Source organism: Enhydra lutris, unplaced genomic scaffold (genome assembly GCF_002288905.1).
Source record: "Enhydra lutris kenyoni isolate GAN:26980312 unplaced genomic scaffold, ASM228890v2 scaffoldscaffold63, whole genome shotgun sequence".
NCBI lineage: Eukaryota > Metazoa > Chordata > Mammalia > Carnivora > Mustelidae > Enhydra > Enhydra lutris.
In genome coordinates, this window is record NW_019154147.1 from 4354475 (window position 1) to 4374644 (window position 20170).

At 38.9% G+C, this 20170-nt stretch overlaps 1 protein-coding gene and 1 pseudogene across 3 annotated transcripts in view; one reads left to right on the top strand and one right to left on the bottom strand.

Moving 5' to 3' along the window:
* The window catches only part of LOC111158834 (midasin AAA ATPase 1), a 168551-nt gene that overhangs the window by 48009 nt on the left and 100372 nt on the right, over positions 1-20170 (top strand). For all 3 annotated transcript variants that reach the window (XM_022521117.1, XM_022521118.1, XM_022521119.1), the window contains 12 exons: positions 766-977; positions 5862-5965; positions 7177-7321; positions 7818-7914; positions 9262-9375; positions 14410-14557; positions 14843-14953; positions 16084-16235; positions 16745-16923; positions 17717-17925; positions 18120-18266; positions 19059-19200. In XM_022521117.1, the coding sequence (XP_022376825.1) occupies positions 766-977; positions 5862-5965; positions 7177-7321; positions 7818-7914; positions 9262-9375; positions 14410-14557; positions 14843-14953; positions 16084-16235; positions 16745-16923; positions 17717-17925; positions 18120-18266; positions 19059-19200 (1760 nt within the window). The remainder of the gene's footprint in view (positions 1-765; positions 978-5861; positions 5966-7176; positions 7322-7817; positions 7915-9261; positions 9376-14409; positions 14558-14842; positions 14954-16083; positions 16236-16744; positions 16924-17716; positions 17926-18119; positions 18267-19058; positions 19201-20170) is intronic.
* On the bottom strand, positions 9487-12088 carry LOC111158759 (annotated as a pseudogene).

Here is a 20170-nt window from a genome sequence, read left to right on the forward strand (position 1 = left end):
CCTGGGATCGAGCCCCTGCGTCGGGCTGTCTGCTCAGCGGGGGTCTGCTTCCTCCTCTCTCTCTCTGTGCCTACCTCTCTGCCTACTTGTGATCTCTATCAAATAAATAAATAAAATTAGGAAAAAAAAAAAGCAGTATCCTCTCCCTGTCAATTGAGAAGCTGTGAGTTGTGCTCACTTTAAGTTAATCAATTTCAGATGTTGTATTTTCTTCTAAAATATCCTGGAAACTTTTTGGCCAATCTTAATAAAATATGTTGTATCATTAAGTGCTATATATGATGTTTATTTAAACATGTTAGGAAAATAAGTGACATGCCTCTCACTGTCCAACTAGGAATTTCCAGTTTTTTTCATAATACTGTTTACCTAATACTAGTTTTTACACTGGGTGTGGAGAAAATAGATTATAATTTAGAACTTTAACACCAAGGGGCCTGGGTATCTCAGTTGGTTTAGTGGCCGGCTCTTTATTTTGGCTCAGGTCATGATCTCAGGGTCTTGGGATTGAGCGCCAAGTTGGGCTCCACACTCAGCCTGGAATCTGCTTAAGGATTTCTCTCCCTCTCCCCCTCATCCTTCTCTCTCACTCTCTCTCTCAAATAAATAAATCTTTAAAAAAGAAATAAAACTTTAACATAGATCTTGGTATTATTTTTGATTTTGATTAAATGAAATCTTAGACCTATTCCTATATTCTGTGACAGCATTTCTAATTTCTGTTAGCTTCAGAAGTTTGGGAATTACATTTACCTTTTGTTTCAGTTACAAACCGGTGGACCATAAGCTTATTTGGCTGCCCTTACGGGAGTCATTTGAAGAACTCTTTGCCCAGACGTTTTCCAAGAAGCAAAACTTTACATTCTTGGGGCATATTCAGACGTGCTACAGGCAGAAACGGTGGCATGATCTCCTCAGACTAATGCAGCATGTGCACAAGTCGGCTGTCAACAAGGATGGAAAAGAAAGTGAAACTGGTAAGAATAGGACCTGTACTAAAAAAAAAAAAGAATAGGACCTGTACTGCTGGTGGGAGGCCATGAGGCTGGGGCTTATTAGCAGAATTGAAACCAGTGACCAAAGGGTTAGTAGGATTAATAAGCACACCTGCAGACTAATAAACGAGTCTGCAGTGTTTTCCTTTAAACATCTCTGACTCTGCTCCCCTGTAAGGCAGATTTGAGGCTTATTGTCCCATCTCCTTGTTTTTGTTTGGGTGCCTTTTTGTTCTGTTTTGTTTTTGTTAGATTTTATATTTAAGTAATCTCCACCCAAAGTGGGGCTTGGACCTGTAAGGCCGAGATCGCGAGTTGCATGCTCTATGGGTAGCCAGCCAGGTGCCCCTTGGCTGTCTCTTGAGTAAACACCTTTCCTTGCTACATACTCAGTCGGCTTTGCTCTGTGTCAGGCACATGAACTTGGGTTTAGTTCTGACGTTGGTGAGCCAGCCAGGAGCTTTTTGCCAGTGGTTCATGAGCTGCCAGCTGACAAGAATTTGGTGACAAGTTTAAGCATTTACTTAGGCTCTTTGTCCTAGGAATTGTCCCTGAGCCCCACTCTGACTGGGTGTTGCCAGCATTCAGAGCTTAATTTAACTCCTGTGGCAAGGAAATAGTTTTTGGTCGGGGCAGATGTGTCTTGGTGAGCTTATTTCTTCCTCCCATTTGGCTTGACTCTCTTAGCCCCCTTGACTAGGAAGCCATTTGTTTCAGTTGGTGAAGCCCCGACTTTTAGGGGGCAGCCAGTGCTCACAGAAGTATTCTGGGCATCGTTTGGTTTGCTGCTGCAGTTTTTGTTCACATCTTTGGATGTAAAATCAGCCACATTCTAATTGGAAATGGGAAATGACAGTTTGATTCCTGAATGCAGCAGTGTTTAGTTACAAACTTAGGAGAGAAAAAAAGATTTTTTTTTGTAACACTGCTTGACCGTAATATTCATTAGACTCTGAATAACAATGACCAGTTAATGAATCCATAAATGATAATACCATCTTTCAATTGGATTTGTTCTGTAAGATTTTGTTTGCATCTTATTTGTGTATTTGTATATATGTTCATCTATATTGTAAATACGAGATATTTTCTCCACTTCTGGATAGTAGTGCTAAAATTAGTTTGTAAAGGAGCGCTATTTAAGTTGGCCTGAAGGCAAGTGCTTATGAGAATTGGGCATTCTAAAACTCAGAAACTAATCCAAGTTTTTCAAGTTCACATGATCTGAAAAAGATTCGGTATTAAAGTTGATTTAAAGTTGTTGGTATAATAAAAATAGGTCATTAGAACTATCAGCATAAACTTTTATTCTGCCTGGATTTAAGTCAATTAAGTTGATATAAATTTTTTTAAAAAATATGTAGCTTGGGCAAATGACTTTGTTTTTTAAAGTCTTTATGGGTAATCTGAATAAAACTGTTCAGAACAAATAGATGTAAATAAGATAAAAAGGTTTACAGGTAAACTTTTCAGTAGCTTTCGAGATCTTTGGTAACCTAAAACTTTAAAGTTTTTCTAAGTTCAATGATGAGTTAAGTAAATTCACTAAACATCTAGGTCGTTTCTAAATTAAGATAAAACATTAATTACTAAACATAGGTTTATCTGATTTTGGCCCCCTCTTACAGAGAAACTAAAGATATTTGGGTTTGCTAATAAACGTGTTTTGTGCCATGCTGAGATAAGGCATATATTTCTAAAAATTCTTAAATGTCATAAATTCACCAATCTAAGGAATGCCGGTACAACAAATAGTTCATAATTAGTTACTACTTAGTTTTTACTAGAAACTTAAAGTTTCTAAGAGTTAAAAGTTCTAATACATAGAATTACTGGAAATGATAAGGGAGACAACTCTATGCAAGGAAAGTGAGACTGGTTATTTAAGAGGGAAAATTGAAGACAAAATGTGAATGTAAAAAGGAAAGTTGTAGAAGGTTTATGAGAAGGGAGTCTTTGGAAAGGAACTATGTGCGTGGTAGGCACTAAGATGATGGGTATTAGTATGTGAAGTTTATTAGGGAGTGATCAATACCCGGGAAAGAGACGAGAGTAAGAGAATAAGAGGCAGAAGTTGAGCAGTGATACAGTATCAAAAGAAGCCTTAGCTGACGCTCTGAGGAGTTCCAAATTTGAATTACCCTTCAGAACCATCCTAAATTGGGACAAAATTGGGGCTGAACTTTTATAATAGTCATTGGATATGACCACCTAGGAAGAGGGCATGCCCTTGGCAAGGCAGCTGTCTTCAGTCAGGGCAGTCCCTGATGGTGTCTCAGGGTTGAGGACTGTTGACAGTGCCCCTATAGCTGAGAGTCCTTCTCTTCTGATGGAGATTCTCGTCAGCACGTCACTGCACCCACCACAAGAAATCAGACCCATGCTGTACCCTGGTTGTCTGCGTCCTGATAAGTGTTATGTTAACATGGGAGATGACAAGGAGGAAAAAGGAAGGGACTTCATTAATTTTTAAAGAATTTATCTTGTTGGAATGAGTAAGTTTTAATATCAGAAGTGCACCGACATAAAATTGGAATTAGGTTTTCATGTTAAATGGCAGTTTCCTTAGATTATTGGTCTAGGTTTTTCTTTATCATTAATGTAATCTGTTTGGAAAAACAAAATTTCTACATTTTGTCTCTGTTAGGTCCTTTATTGCTTCAGAAAGTTGAATCTTTTCAATGTTAAAAGTCCCAAGCTAACAACTTTGCCTTTACAATCTCTTAGTGTTGCATTTACTAAATAGGTAATTAAGTTTTGTAATGACCTGTAATCCTATTTTGGCATATGCTTCAAAACTTCCTGATATTTCTGACAAAACTTCCCAAAATTCAACTTCTGAATGAAGTCTTTTTTACTAATTAGGCTTATTTGTTTGGCATGTCATTACATGGGAAGCTTTGTCAAATAAATGATGATAAACCTTCTTAGGTTATAAGATTTTAATCTGTCCTGGTACAGTGTCATCACTTGTAATTCTAATAAATAAAATGTTGTGTGCCCCAGTAATCACCAAATTTCCCTGCATTATATTCCTTGCATTATGGTTCCCTGCACCAAATTTCAGCTGCATTATAATGAACTCTGATCCGGTATTTAACCATGGCCAATTTTGAGCCTTTTCTCATTTATAGTTGTTGTTTTACTCTAACGGTCTTCCAAATATGTTACAGCTTCAGGCAGTTCATGGGAAGGAGTTTTGCCAAATACAGTTTTTGATACCTTTAAGATCATAAAACTGAACTAGGTAAAAATTTGTGAAACTAACGAAAAACAGCATTAGGTATACAACTCTTTCCCAAATTGTAAAGCTCCTTCTTCTTCTTTTATTTTTTAAAGATTGATTTATTTATTTATTTATTTATTTGACAGAGATCACAAGTTGGCAGAGAGGCAGGCACAGAGAGGGGGAAGCAGGCTCCCTGCTGAGTAGAGAGCCCGATGTGGGGCTCGATCCCAGGACCCTGGGATCATGACCTGAGCCGGAGGCAGAGGCTTTAACCCACTGAGCCACCCAGTGGCTCCCAGGCGCCCAAGCTCCTTCTTCTTGATGAAGTTTATTTGTTGCATGTAGATAAAGGACTTCAGCACTTCTAGTAGCTTGTCTAGTTGCTGGGTATGTCAGCTTTCCAGTGTTGCTCCAAAACAACCAAAGAAGAAACTGCTGTTTTGGTCAAGCAGAATATACATGTTAAGCCAAGTACAAGGGAATATTTCCAAGAAGGCATGAAATTGTTTGATTCTTCAAACCCCCAAACTGCATCCTGTTTCAGCAGGAAGTAGCTAGAGCTCTTGTCATTCCAGTTCCCTCAAGAATGAATCATGATCAAAAGACAGTTGGGGGCAGGCTCCTAGGTGGCTTAGTCGGGTAAGCACCTACCTTTGCTTCAGGTCGTGATCCCACGGTCCTGGGATAGGGTCCTGGGATTGAACCCCATGTTGGGCTCCCTGTTCAGTGAGGAGTCTGCTTCTCCCTCTGCTACTCCCCCTGCTTATATTCTCTTACTCTTGCTCTTTCTCAAATAAATAAATAAACCAAATCTTAGGGAAAAAAAAAAGAGAGTGGGGATTGAAACTGGTAACCAGGGAGCTAAGGGGACGAATAATAGGTACAGCTGCAGACGAAAATTGCAGATGCAGCATTTTACCCAGACTTGTTTTCACTTGCCTGTAAGTATCCCTGACTCTCTCTCTTTGGAAAGGGCGGATTTGAGGCTTGCTTTTCCTGAGTCTCGTCATTCTGCTGCCTCTTGAGTAAATTCTTGCTGCACACTCAGTGTCTCCGTGATTGACTTCGCTGTGCATCGGGCAGACAAACTCAGATTCCCTCACAGAGTTAGCAGAGGAGTGTGGGGAAGAATGAAGCCGTACAGATTGGAGCTTTCTAGGATGTAGGGCAAAGACGACCGATTCATAAGAATTGCTCCTTTTGTGATTCTAGGCATGATTTCCATAAAAGCATGGTTGGTAATGTTGATGAACAACTACAACTTATTGGTCAATAAGTCATATTTCCTTAGAAAATAAGTTGTTTCCAAAAAGCTGGGTTCTACAGCCAAAGGGCTTTTGGTAGCTTAGTTATCTTCTCTGTCCTTCCTCACCCATGAAATGGGGCTAAGGGTACCTACTTCAAAGGGCTATGGTGAGGGGTGAAAGAATTAACTAATGTACACATGCACAGAGATGAACTGATTACTATAGTGGCTGGCGTATAACATTATATAAGTACTTGGATTTATTTTTTTCTATATCTAAGATCTTTGATTTTTATTTGAGTTTTGTTATTTTTTTTTGTTTGTTTGTGTTTAAGTTCTATGTGTTACAACCTAAAATCTATGTTAAGTTCTCATCTTTAATCTTTTCTAGGGTTACTCCTAAAAGAGAAGTGGGAAGCATTTGGTCTTAGACTCAACCATGCTCAACAACAGATGAAAATGACTGAAAATGCTCTATTGTTTGCATTTGTAGAGGTATTTTGGTTCATTTATTTAGGTTAAAAGAATGTTTGATACAAAATACAAGTTTAGGCTGGCTACTATTTTGTATTCTCTTTATGTTGATATTTTTAGTGCTTGGTGTTTAAGATTTAAACACTAATGAAATAGTGCTTCAGGGGAATGATTCTGAAAAATGTCCTTTACAGAAATTATAAGGCCTTGATGAGCACCATTATTTTTAAAGTTGCAGGTGAGGACAACTAGTGAACTCTGTTGCATGAGGAGGGTTTTGAGGGCGGGGTATAGATTTGGATCTATTCACTTGAGGTCTGGGAAGAACCGGCTCAATTAAATTTTCATGACTTAAGATTTTTAATTCTTATTTTTAAAAAATTGTGTCTGTGGCATACTTTACACCATAAAAGGAGGTAGGCTCTTGTTTGATCTTGTTTTGATTGTGTACATCTTTGTGGGAAATTGGTTATCAGTGCTTAATGTTAATAGGATTATTTTAAAAATAACCAATTAGGATGTCAAGTGCTCTCAAAATAGGGTGTATACCTATTTCATGACTTGGCATTTCACTGGAGTTCAATACATTTATTCTGTTTTATTGTTTTCAATTAAATTTTTAGAAGCTTCTGGTAGGATCATCATGAAAGCATAAGTATAAAGCCACTTAATAATAAAACAATTTAGGTTTTGATATGTCAGTGAGTGGATTATAAGATTTATTTTTCAGTGCTCTCGGAAATAGAATTTGAAGAGCTAAATCAGTGAAGATGAGGAAAGATTTATTTTGATATTCTCCAGCAAATGTGAAAGACCATGTATTACAACAACTGCAGTCTCCTGATTTAGTCTTTTATCTCCCCTTTGCATACTCCTCACCTGACCCTGTATTTATTTTGGGTGCTTTTAATAACCATTCGGGTACTGATAAACGTCGGACTACATTGTAAGTTGTTAGTTACTTGACTGTCTAGCTACTGAGATGATTTAGTTTGTTGCACCCCTCTGTTAGGCTCAAAGATACTTCCTTGCCCCTCCGGACATTTAAAAATGGTTGACTTGGCCTTAGCTCTTACAACAAGCTGGTGGCCATTTGCATTTAGGGTGAAAGCTCATCAAGCACAAAAGGTTTGAGCTCACTTCTTATTTCTAACCCTGCTTACGTAACTGCCCTTGGTGAGTGTATCCTTATTTGCAATGGATTTTTAACAGTTTACTTTCTCTGCTTTTAGGGTACGCTAGCTCAAGCCATAAAGAAAGGAGAGTGGATCTTGTTGGATGAGATTAATCTGGCTGCTCCAGAAACATTAGAATGTCTCAGTGGTTTACTTGAAGGCTCCTCTGGCTCCCTGGTATTGCTGGATCGAGGAGACACAGGTACCACTTGATCCCATTAAGGTTAACTTGGTCCCAGGCCTTTTGGTCTTTTTAGAGTAAGATTCTTTTGGTTAGGTAGATTATGTAGCCCTCCCAGTGTTCATTCCATAGTACTAATTTTCTGCTAAGTTAGGTGGCATGGGGAATGCAAAGAATAAGAATTTAAATTATTTGGGTAGTAAGTAATAGACATGCACACTGAGTGACAAAATATATGCTGGTGAATAGGTAATAAAACATAAATAATAATGAACAACCATACCTTCAAAGATAGTGGAAGGGGAGTGTAAGATTAAGTTGGTACATAGGTCTGGAAATTGGTTTCAGTGGGGTTTCAGGAAAGGTAAGGATGGTTTGAGCAGCCAGTTCCAGTGCTGCTGAGTCTGAGGCAGGGTTTCCTGGCCTGAGGTTCTGTGGTGTTAGATAGTCTTCCCCGGGCACCTGTGACTGATCACTTGCTATTACCAGTTGAGAATTTGTAATTTTCTCCTAACAGAACCACTGGTTCGGCATCCTGACTTCCGTTTATTTGCGTGCATGAACCCAGCAACAGATGTGGGCAAAAGAAATCTCCCACCAGGAATAAGAAACAGGTGAGGGGACATGGCCTGATTCCTGGGGATTTCTTTCTTTCTTTCTTTTTTTAAAGTTTTCTTTATTGATTGATTGGTAATATTAACATAACCAAACCTCATAACAATGCTTGAAATTTCTTGATCTCTGATAAGAGGAATCCTTCCTTATTTGTCATATTCCTCTACTTTTTCTAGGTGGTAGGACTACAGAGGACTCCAGAACAGGAGAGTTTCTTCCTTTGGGTTGTTTGTATGACACTTAATGGCTCACAGATATTATAGAAAATTAATTTTTTTCCTCCTTTGAATAACCTTATAGCTACCAGAAAAACTTTCACATACTGGTAAAACAGTATAACATTTAACAGTATAAGTGCATTTTAGGAACTGAATCCTCTTGGTTGAGGCCAGTGGTTTGTAAAAGGCCTTTTAATTTTCAGTGTTCATTAAACACTGACTGACACCAACAAGGTATTTTGTTGGTATTTTATGTTTGTAGCATTTGGAAAAAGATAATGATCTTATATTTGTTGGTGACCTTTTGTTGAATGTTGAGTTTTAAAATAGTGCTAAAATATTTTAAGATTCCTATCCCCGCATTACAAGAGTAATAAAACCTTTTTAGGAAAATTTTATAAATTAGAGACATTGTATTTTCTTTGCTCCAATGATTTTATTTTTGATGATGAGGGTGCTTTTTGTTGTGTATTTTTTTTTTGTCACATGCCGTTATAATAACACCTCTGAAAGTAAGGATAAATGTCTTCTTTTATTTCATTATGGTCAGTTTTTATTTAGATGAAAGGCTTTCATATTTTATAAGCAATTAAAATGAGTTTATATAATTTCTTGTGTTTTGTATTTTTTTTAAAGATTTTATTTGAGCGCACACTTGTGAGAGAGAGGAAAAGAGAGAAAGAGAAAACAAGCCAGGGCGGAGAGGCAGAGGGAGAGGGGAAAAGCCAGCTTCCCACTGAGCAGGGAGCTTGGTGAGGGGATGAGGGGTTTGATCTCAAGACCCTGGGATCATGACCTGAGCCAAAGGCAGATGTTTAACTGGCTGAGCCACCCAGGCGCCCCTTGTGTGTGTGGGTTTTTTTTTTTAAAGATTTTATTTATTTATTTGACAGAGAGATCACAAGTAGGCAGAGAGGCAGGCAGAGGAGGGGGCGAAGCAGGCTCCCTGCCGAGCAGAGAGCCCAATGCGGGGCTCGATTCCAGGACCCTGAGATCATGACCTGAACCGAAGGCAGAGGCTCAACCCACTGAGCCACCCAGGCGCCCCTGTGTTTTGTATTTTTTAATTGTCAGAATAGCTATATTAACTTCCTAAAAAGTTATTATTTAATAATCGTTGTCTTACAGGTTCACAGAACTTTATGTAGAAGAATTGGAAAGTAAAGAAGATTTACAAATTCTTATTGTGGATTATCTGAAAGGACTGAGTGTGAATAAGACCACAGTGCAAGGAATCATCAAGTAGGTTCTCTTTGGTTTCTCTTCATAAACTTTTCGCCTGAACATGTGTGCCTAATGCACATGTATTATTCCTTTTTGCTTCTGACTGGAGAAGGATTATCATTAAGGTTTCTATTTTAAAGTATGAACTCCCATGGATTTTCCTAATGAAGCTACATTGAAAGCTTAAGAATTATTACTGATGAGAATATGTAAACAATTAGATAATGCTCTCCTAATTACTTCTGTATTCATAGCTAGGAGTTTACATCCCCAGAATGTAAATGACTTGTATTTTCATTTTTTTAATTTCATTTTATTTTTTTAGTGTGCCAAGTTTCATTGTTTATATACCTCACCCAGTGCTCCATGCAATAAATGTCCTTTTTAATACCCACCACCAGGCTCACCCTATTTTGCTCTGTCTTGATGAAATCTTACTTTTTGCAATTTGCATGTTCGTTATGTGGGATGCAGGGAGGAAGAGGTTGATACAGTGAGTGACTGGGGATTAGAATTAATTGAGGCTTAGCTGAATAAAGTTCAAATTGGCCATGTGGCTTGCTGCTTTCTTGAGCCTTGCCTTTTCTTTCTTTCTTTTCTCCTTCCTCCCTTCCATCCTTCCTTCCTTCCTTATAAGAATGCATTTTCTAAACTGCAAAGCATTTTATTTATTTATTTTTTAAAAGATTTTATTTATTTGTCAGAGAGTATGCCCCCACAAGCAGGGGAGAGGCAGGCTCCCTCTGAGCAAGGAGCCTGATACAGGACTCGATCCCAGGACCCTGGGATCATGACCTGAGCCAAAGGCAGATGCTTAACTGACTGAGCCACCCAGGCATCCTTCTTCTTCTTCTTCTTCTTTTTTTTTTTTTGTTATTAATATCTGCCTTTTATTTATTTAGTTTAATTTTTTATTAACATATAATATATTATTAGCCCCAGGGGTATAGGTCAATGAATCGTCAGGCTTACACACTTCACAGCACTCACCATAGCACATACCCTCCCCAATGTCCATAACCCAACCACCCCCTCCCTCCTCCCCCTCAGCAACCCTCAGTTTGTTTTGTGAGATTAAGAGTCTCCTATGGTTTTTCTCCCTCCCGATACCATCTTGTTTCATTTTTTCCTTCCCTACCCCCCAAACCTCCAATGTTGCCTCCCAAATTCCTCATATCAGGGAGATCATATGATAATTGTCTTTCTCTGATTGACTTATTTCACTCAGCATAATACCCTCTAGTTCCATCCACATCGTTGCAAATGTCAAGATTTCATTTCTTTTGATGGCTGCATAGTATTCCATTGTGTATATATACCACTTCTTCTTTATCCATTTATCTGTTGATGGACATCTAGATTCTTTCCATAGTTTGGCTGTTGTGGACATTGCTGCTATAAACATTCGGGTGCACGTGCCCCTTCGGATCACTACATTCGTATCTTTAGGGTAAATACCCAGTAGTGCAATTGCTGGGTCATAGTAGCTCTATTTTCAGCTTTTTGAGGAACCTCCATGCTTCCAGAGTGGCTGCACCAGCTTGCATTCCCACCAACAGTGTAGGAGGGTTCCCCTTTCTCCGCATCCTCGCCAGTATCTGTCATTTCCTGACTTGTTGATTTTAGCCATTCTGACTGGTGTGAGGTGATACCTCATTGTGGTTTTGATTTGTAGTTTCCTGAGGCCTAGTGATGTGGAACACTTTTTCATGTGTTTGTTGGTCATCTGGATGTCTTCTTTGCAGAAATGTCTGTTCATGTCCTCTGCCAGGCATCCTTCTTGAGCCTCTGTTTCCGTTTCTGTTTTTGTTTCTTATGCCATGTGGAAAGGGCACAGTCTTCTATCAGACAACCTGAATTCTAGCACGGGCTCTGTCAAAAAAAAATTCTGTCATTCTGGGCACTTCACTTAGTCCGTTTTGTCTGTGTTGTGTAGAAAGAACTATACAAGCTTCTGAAATAGGATCATATTAATGTTTTACTTTGCATTTTGTGGTTTGTTACCCTTCTTTTGTTCAAGTAATTATTGAGTTGCCGAGGTGCTAGGGATACAGCTATAAATAAGATAAATATAAATAATCTCCTCATGGAGCTTTTAAAAATTCAAGAGGTGAAGATAACCAATAAATAAGGAGATACACACTGTAATTTTTTTGAAGTGACTATAACCTCAAGATTTTATTGTCTTTATAAAACAACAAAATATGGGGATGCCTGGGTGGCTCAGTTGCTTGGGTGGCTGCCTTCGGCTCAGGTCATGATCCCAGCATCCTGGGATCGAGTCCCACATCGGGCTCCTTGCTCAGCAGGGAGCCTGCTTCTCCCTCTGCCTCTGCCTGCCATTCTGTCTGCCTGTGCTCTCTCTCTTTCTCTATCTCTGACAAATAAATAAATAAACTTAAAAAAAAAAAATAGGAAGCTTGGCCCTTGGATCACTTGGCCCTTTCTCTTTTTATCTCCCAGTTCAAAATGCTTACATCCTTTAATAGCCAGCATTCTCTTAGATCTGCAGTTGGGCTCAACACATTCAAGCCTCAGCACAATCTTCTTTGTAGTTTTAGCCTTTTTTCAGAAAATCGACATAGCCACTCTGCTTCATTTCATAATGCTGCTTTACCTGTGCATAAGGAGAATCTTTGCCTTTCTTGTACACTGTCACTTTGTGGGGTTAGTGCTTGTCATACTTCTTACAAAAATTCTGGTGGGTTTTAGGAATGTTCACCATGTTTGCAAGAGCGCTATTAGCACAGAAAGCAGGAGAAACATATTTTTAGGTTATGGTAAGCATAGGAAAATAACACATAAAGCAAAATGGGGATTAGAAAATAAAGGCTTGAAGCTTTTTTTTTTTTTTTTTAAAGATTTTATTTATTTGAGAGAGGGAACAAGGAGGGAGAGAGAGCACAGGCAGGGGGAGAGGGAGGGGGAGAAGCAGACTCCCCACTGAGCAGAGAGCCTGGACCCTGGGATCATGAGCTGAAGTCAGGCACTTAACCAGCTGAGCCACCCAGGAGCCCCAGTTGGAGCCCTATTTTAAAAAGAATAGTTAAGGAGGCATTTGTAAAAATGCTTTGGAATGGTTTACCAATACCACATACTAAAATTAGAACACTTTTGTTAGCCAAGAATGTTTGGACAAAAGTATAAATATGTGTGGTTAAAATTTAAAAGCAGAATTTAAAACAGACTAGATAAAGCAGAGACTCATAAAAAATGCCATAGTATAAGTAGTAAGTGTTCCATTTGTAATAACCCATTCTTAGAATATAGATTCTTTCTACAAAAGAAAGAACGTGGGGGCACCTGGGTGGCTCAGTTGGTTAAGCCACTGCCTTCGGCTAAGGTGATGATCCTGGAGTCCCGGGATCAAGTCCCACATCAGGCTCCAGCTCCACAGGGAGTCTGCTTCTCCCTCTGACCTTCTCTCCTCTCATGTTCTCTCTCTCTCTCTGTCTCCCTCTCAAATAAATAAATAAAATCCTTAAAAAAAAAAAAAAAAAAGAAAGAACATGTAGCAGGATTGCAAAGAGGCAAGTCAAATCTTACTATTTGGGCAAGAACTTGGATTTCATCTGTGACACACATTTGGTTACTCTTTTTTTTTTAAAGATTTTATTTATTTATTTGACAGACAGAGATCACAAGTAGGCAGAGGCAGGCAGAGAGGGAGAGAGGAGGAAGCAGGCTCCCTGCTGAGCAGAGATCCCGATGCGGGGCTCCATCCCAGGACCCTGAGATCATGACCTGAGCTGAAGGCAGAGGCTTTAACCCACTGAGCCACCCAGGTGCCCCTCACATTTGGTTACTTTTGATCTTGTGTAGCTGATCATGAATTTAAGGAAGTTTTAAATTTCTTGCATTTCATGTTTAAGTCTGAAGCTTATTTCGTCTTGCCGTCTTCTAGATTACTAAAGTGTGGTAATGGTAACAGTAACAGTCACCGTATTTTCCTACTGTGTAACATTTTGTCATTGTTGATTATGGCCATACCTATGACCTTTCAAATACCATGATTTTGTTCTGTGTGCTTCTCTATCAGTATTAGATTACACCAGGACTTTATTTCCCTCTTGTATTGGAGCAGACTTTGGAACACCGTGTTTAGACTCTGTGTGTGTGTGTTTGTGTGTGTGTGTGTGTGTGTGTGTACTTTTTTTTTAAGATTTATTTTAGAGTGCGTAGGGTTGGGGGTTGGAGGGGTAGAGGAGGAGGAAGAGAGAATTTCAAGGAGTCTCCCCTCTGAGCACAGACCCTGATACAGGGCTTGATTCCACCACGCTGAGATCATGACCTGAGCCAAAATCAGCAGTTGGATGCTTAACCAACTGAGCCACCCCTGGACTCTGTATATTCTTACCAAGGGCTTCTCCTATCTTACTGTCTTTTGTTAAGAATCTGATGTTTTGGGGCACCTAGGTGGCTCGGTGTGTTGAGGCCTCTGCCTTCAGCTTGGATCATGGTCCCGGAGTCCTGAGATCAAGCGTTTTTCACCTCTCTGCTCTTTTCATCCTAAAGGAAATTGATAGATCCTTCTTTTAAAAGAGCCTGAGTGTATGAAAACTAAATTCTTTTAAAAAATATTTTATTTATTTGAGAGCGAGATACAGAGAAAGGAGGGGCAATGGGAGGAGCAGACTCCCCGCTAAGCAGGAAGCCCTGAAAAATAGATTCAAAAGAGAATGTCTGAGAGGTTTTGATGAATGCTCTAGGAAATCATATGTCAGCTTAACTATCTAATTCTATAAAAATGATGGGGCGCCTGGGTGGCTCAGTTGTTAAGTGCCTGCCTTCAGCTCAGCTCATGATCCTGGGGTCCTGGGGTCCAGGGATGCCACCTCACATTGGGCTCCCTGCTCGGCGGGAGGCTTGCTTCTCCCTCTCCTACTTCCCCTCTGCTTGTGTTTTGTCTCTCACTGTGTCTCTATCAAATAAATAAATAAAATCTTTTTTTAAAAAAATGGCTTTTGGACCTTGTGTAAAAAATGGGAATAATGGCAAAATAGTGAATGCTTATTAGTTAACAAAGTCATTTGAACTCTATCCTTTTTGTAGCTTGTACACAGCTCTACGGAAAGACTCTGGGACAAAATTGGTGGATGGAACTGGCCATAGACCTCACTACAGCCTTCGGACTCTTTGTCGAGCTCTGCGATTTGCAGCTTCCAATCCGTGTAGCAACATCCAGCGCTCGCTCTATGAGGTCTTTCTAAAGTCTGTTCTTGAAGGGGAGCTGCTTGGTGGATGGGCTCACTATTGGATGGGAGGGAGTGGTGATGCAAATGCCAGGTTTGCCTGTGTGTTCCATTTAGTCAGCTCAGCCCAGAACATACCAGAGTGACCCTGCCCTTTTTCTGCCATCATATCACATTTAAAAGTTGTTCTGGGAACCAGCACCACCCGAGAGGTTCAATTTTGTTCCTGAAATAAGTTGACCTGTTATTGCAGAAGGGTAATTAGTTTTATGCGTATTTGGTTTTTTTCCTAGGGATTTTGTTTGGGTTTCTTAACACAGCTTGACAGAGCATCACACCCAATAGTTCAGAAGCTCATTTGTCAACACATTGTCTCTGGCAATGTAAAAAGTCTGCTGAAGCAGGTATGTTGTTTGATTTCTTGACTTATCATAAGTGAAAGGCTAAATTATCAAAATTTCTTTTTTTTTAAAACAAAACTTGTTTCTAATTATAAAAGTAATCCATTTGTTCCAAAACATTAGGTTGTGTCTTAGATGGTGAAAATTCCCAATAATCCTACCCCCACTCTTTAGAGATTTAAACCTTATGCCTTTCCACCTACATTATGTATGTATTTTGTTATATATTCAAATTATGACAGTGCATATATAGGTTTATCAAAGCAAATTCTTTCTTATTTATTTTAATTCCGGTATATTTAATATACATTGTTACATTAGTTTCACATATGCAACAATACAGTGATTCAACAAATCTGTATGTTACTAGTTGCTGAAGTTAAGTGTACTCTTAATCCCCGTCGCTTGTTTGACAGTCTCCTCACCCACCTTCCCTCTGGTAACCACCAGTTTATTCTCTATTGTTAAGAGTCTGTTTTTTTGATTTGTCTTTTTTTTTCTTTGTTCATTTTTGTTTCTTAAATTCCACATATGTGTGAAATCATAAGGTATTTGTCTTTTCCTGACTGACTTATTTCACTTAGCAAGGGCAAATTCTAATACATATATCTAATATAAATAACTTAAAAGGAACTGTCTCATAATACTGCTCTGTAGCTTCCTTTCTTAGGCTCACTATATCCTATATTTTTGTGTCTGTACCAGAGATCACTGTGACATTGTTTCTAATGGTTACATAGTATTTTGTCACTTACACTGTAGTTTGTGTACACACTTCCCATCTGATTGATGGTTGGACATTTTTTTTTCTTATTAAACAAAACTATCATTTCAGTTTGACCGAGGAAATTCTAGAATAACACGGGAGTGAAAGATGCTGAGAAAGTGGTTTACCAACTAACAGGCTTGTTTATATGTTGATTCCTTAACTCTTTTTTTTTTTTTTTTTTAGTTCCTTAACTCTTAAGGAAGAAAGTACCTTATTAGGGACTTAGGATTACTTTGGATTCACCATCCAGAATGGGGCAGCATTCTTGGTGATAACCTCTTTTCCTTCTTTACACCCCTCTCTGAAAGAATGTCATAGTTATCATGGGACTGTCAGTTATTTCTCTGACATTTTTGTCTTTCAGCCTATTCCAGAACCAAAAGGAGGCCGGCTTATCCAGGTTGAAGGATACTGGATTTCAGTGGGAGACAAGGAACCTACAATAGATGAGACCTACATTCTTACATCTTCTGTTAAGCTAAACCTAAGAGACATAGTCCGAGTGGTTTCTGCAGGGTATATGGACCTTTTCTCTTACTTCTCTTAAGCTTCGCCAGCATAAGCATTGATGGCATTCTAGTCTTACTTCTTTAATTTTTAAAGTGCTTTATTATTGTTCATTGGCTGAGTGAATAATACCTTCTCGAGCTAGCACTTTTCTCCTGGCACAAAGCATTGTTTCTCGTTGCACCTTTTGGTGGAAGCAATACAGATGCAGATTATTTGTCCAGCTTGTTTTCCAGTATTTTGCTGATGAATACTCATCATCCATTATTTAAGTCATAGCTAGTCCCATTTATAGTTTCTCACAAGTACTACAAGAAAGGTTGAGATTGCTTTCCTTAGTATTTTCTGAGGAACCCCTTTTACACAGAAACTTCCCAGGGCTTTAGAAACATTCCATTAGTGGTGTATAGGCATATAAACATGTTTTTTTACGGTGATAAGTGATACATTCTTTTTAACACTACTTGAATTCTGGTTTCTTTTTTCCTTAAATTGCTTTATTGGCTGATCTTTTCAAGAACCTACCCAGTGTTGATTCAGGGAGAGACATCAGTTGGTAAAACAAGCCTTATCCGGTGGCTGGCTGCAGCTTCTGGTAATCATTGTGTGCGTATTAACAATCACGAACACACGGATATTCAGGAGTACATTGGTTGTTACACATCTGACTCTTCAGGGAAGCTTGTGTTTAAAGAAGGTAGGATTATTTCATTCCACGAGTATTGTTGTTCATTCTTCTTTTTTTTTTTTAAGATTTTATTTATTTATTTGACAGAGAGATCACAAGTAGGCAGACAGGCAGAGAGAGAGGGGGAAGCAAGCTCCCCGCTGAGCAGGGAGCCCTATGTGGGACTCGATTCCAGGACCCTAGGATCACGACCTGAGCCGAGGGCAGAGGCTTTAACCCACTGAGCCACCCCGGCGCCCCAGGTGTTCATTCTTTTAAACTAATTTCCCCAGGTAAACGTCATCCTTTCCAATTGAGGCACATGAACCTTTGCCGTAATAGCTGGTTTGTCTTTCTCCCTGATCTCCCTGGTTAAGGGAAGATGGTTAGCGATCCAGCATTGTTTGGGCCCCGCTGATCTTGTCAGCTGTACAGAGGACTATGAGCAAGTTTTGTAGAGGGTAATTGAATTGCTACTTCATTTCCTAGAGACTCAGAAAAATGTGGTGAGCACTGAACAGAGGGAAGCTAAGAATAGATATGAGAATGTGGTGATTTAGATGAAATTAGACTGCAGGGGGAGAAATAATTTGGAAATGTGATATTTGTCAGCCTTGGCCTTCCTTCTGTGTGAAATGATTACTTTAGTTGAAAATTGTCCTTCCTTGATCTTTGACATCACAAATTATTTGGGGGGCATGACTAGCTGCAGGGAGTAATTTGTTTTGAAATGCAATGGTTTAGATTTGGTTGATTTGCATATAACATTTTTTAAAACTTTGGACTAATTTAGGCATTAATCCTCAGTGTTATTTTTTCTAAGGTGTTCTCATTGATGCTATGAGAAAGGGCTACTGGATTATTTTAGATGAATTAAATTTGGCCCCTACTGATGTGTTAGAGGCACTGAACAGATTACTGGATGATAACCGTGAATTGCTCATCACAGAAACACAAGAAGTTGTTAAAGCTCACCCTCGGTTTATGCTTTTTGCTACCCAGAATCCACCAGGCCTTTATGGAGGCAGAAAGGTGTGTAGCGTTTGCCCCTTACTCCCATTTGTTGCCCTGTCAAGTAATAATTTTTTCCTGGTAAGACTGAGATGTTTTTACTTCTTTTGAAGGGTTTTTCTTTTTATGGTGAATAGCAGAGCCTCCATTTTAGAAACTGGGTGAGAGGCTCTTTTTTATCATGGTTTCTTTTTTTTCCCCTGTGTGTTTCTTAGGTGCTTTCTAGAGCCTTCAGGAATCGGTTTGTGGAATTGCATTTTGATGAATTGCCTAGTTCTGAGTTGGAAACAATCTTGCATAAGCGCTGTAGTTTGCCACCCTCCTACTGTAGCAAGTTGGTTAAAGTCATGCTGGACCTTCAGGTATTTCATCTCTCTCACTTAGTGCCAAATGGAACATACTGATTAGATTTTGTGATCAAAGTTTAAAATTTGATTGCCTTCTCAGTTAGAGCGGTCCATCCATTATTTTTTTAATATCCTCAGAGTAAGGATATCAAAATGCACTCCATTAATACATTTTTTGGTTTTATAAATGAACAATTTGATATCATATAATAGTTTTTCTCATAGTCATTTATGGTAACAGTCCCGTACTTATGGATAATTTTGGAACATTTTGTTTAGATTGGAATTTGGCTTTGACAAACAAATTTTTGTTTTTTAAATGGATCTAGTCCTTGAGTGGACATAACTAAAGATTCCCTTTTTATGTCTCTCCCTTGTCAATTCTGTGAAGCTACAGTTTGGTTTTTTGAGTGTTCCATTTTATGGTATTAAAAGTGTCCTTTATCAGAATTAATGTACTTTTAGTTTCTAGAAAGCTAATAATAATTAGCAGTCTTACTGCTATGTTCCTACACTATGGGATTGATGTTTCTGCCTGTTTGCCATCATTTGTATTCATAATTTTTACATATATGGTATAGGAAATGGAATTCCTTTTTTTTCTTGGTGTTGTGTTTTGGAATTTATATTGTTACATATGAGTTTGAATATTTATCTTCAAAGGATTATAGTCCATTTACTTTTTTCAAAAATTAATCTTAGTGGAATGAATCATTTTTATGGGAGCATAAATTTGTTAAAAATCTTATATAGGTTGTACAGTGTGTTTGCCATTGCTCTTTTTCATTTGTTTTGATATTTTAATAGTCCTATCGCAGAAGTTCTTCAGTGTTTGCTGGAAAACAGGGCTTCATCACCCTTCGTGATCTGTTTCGATGGGCTGAAAGATACAGATTGGCTGAACAGACCGAGAAAGAGTATGACTGGCTGCAGCATTTAGCCAACGACGGTATGCTTTCAGTTGGATGCTCTCACGCCGTGAAGTTATGTCAAACATCAGATCTTCTTTTTTTTTTTTTTTTTTAAGATTTTATTTATTTATTTGACAGAGAGAGATCACAAGTAGACAGAGAGGCAGGCAGAGAGAGGGAAGCAGGCTCCCCGCTGAGCAGAGAGCCCAATGTGGGGCTCGATCCCACGACCCTGAGAACATGACCTGAGCCGAAGGCAGTGGCTTAACCCACTGAGCCACCCAGGCGCCCCATAACATCAGATCTTCTTATTAAAATAAATCTTTCCCAAATTGTGGTCAATATATACATTTTACTGAGTATTTCAAAAATAGTCTTTCTCCCTCAAGTACCAGATGCTTTAGAAAATGGTTCTTTCCTGCAGGCCTCTGTGCTAGTATGTTTGGGTTTTTACAGTTTTCTTTTTGCTTCAGGTGGCTCCATGTAGGAATCAGATAGGGGCACAATGCCTATGTAAGAGTTTTGGCTGGGGGTTGATGATGTCTCTGTGGACTGTTTATCTGCAATTCAGCAATCATAGATAGTCATGCTTGTGCCTTATACAGACAACTGTCAGTTTGAGCCTCCTGAGTATCTCAGTTGGTGAGCATCTGTTTTTGGCTCAGGTCATGATCCCAGGATTCTGGGATCGAGCCCCGTGTCTTCTCTTTCTTCCTCTACCCCTCCCCCTACTTGTGCTCACTCACGTGCGGGGACTGTCTCTCTCTGTGTCAAATAGATAAAAAAAAAAAATCTTAAAAAAAATAGTAAAAGAAAACTGACAGGTTGGTCAGGCACTGTCATAGTTCTGAGGAAAGGCAGTTATGTCATCTGAGACTCATGATTGCTCATTCTGGTTTATTCCCTGGGAAGAATTTATATGTTTCTCCATAGTAAAGAAAGCATTTCAGAGTCTTCTGATTTGAAAGGTACTAATGACTCATTAATGGAGTGGTTAATAAGGAGAGT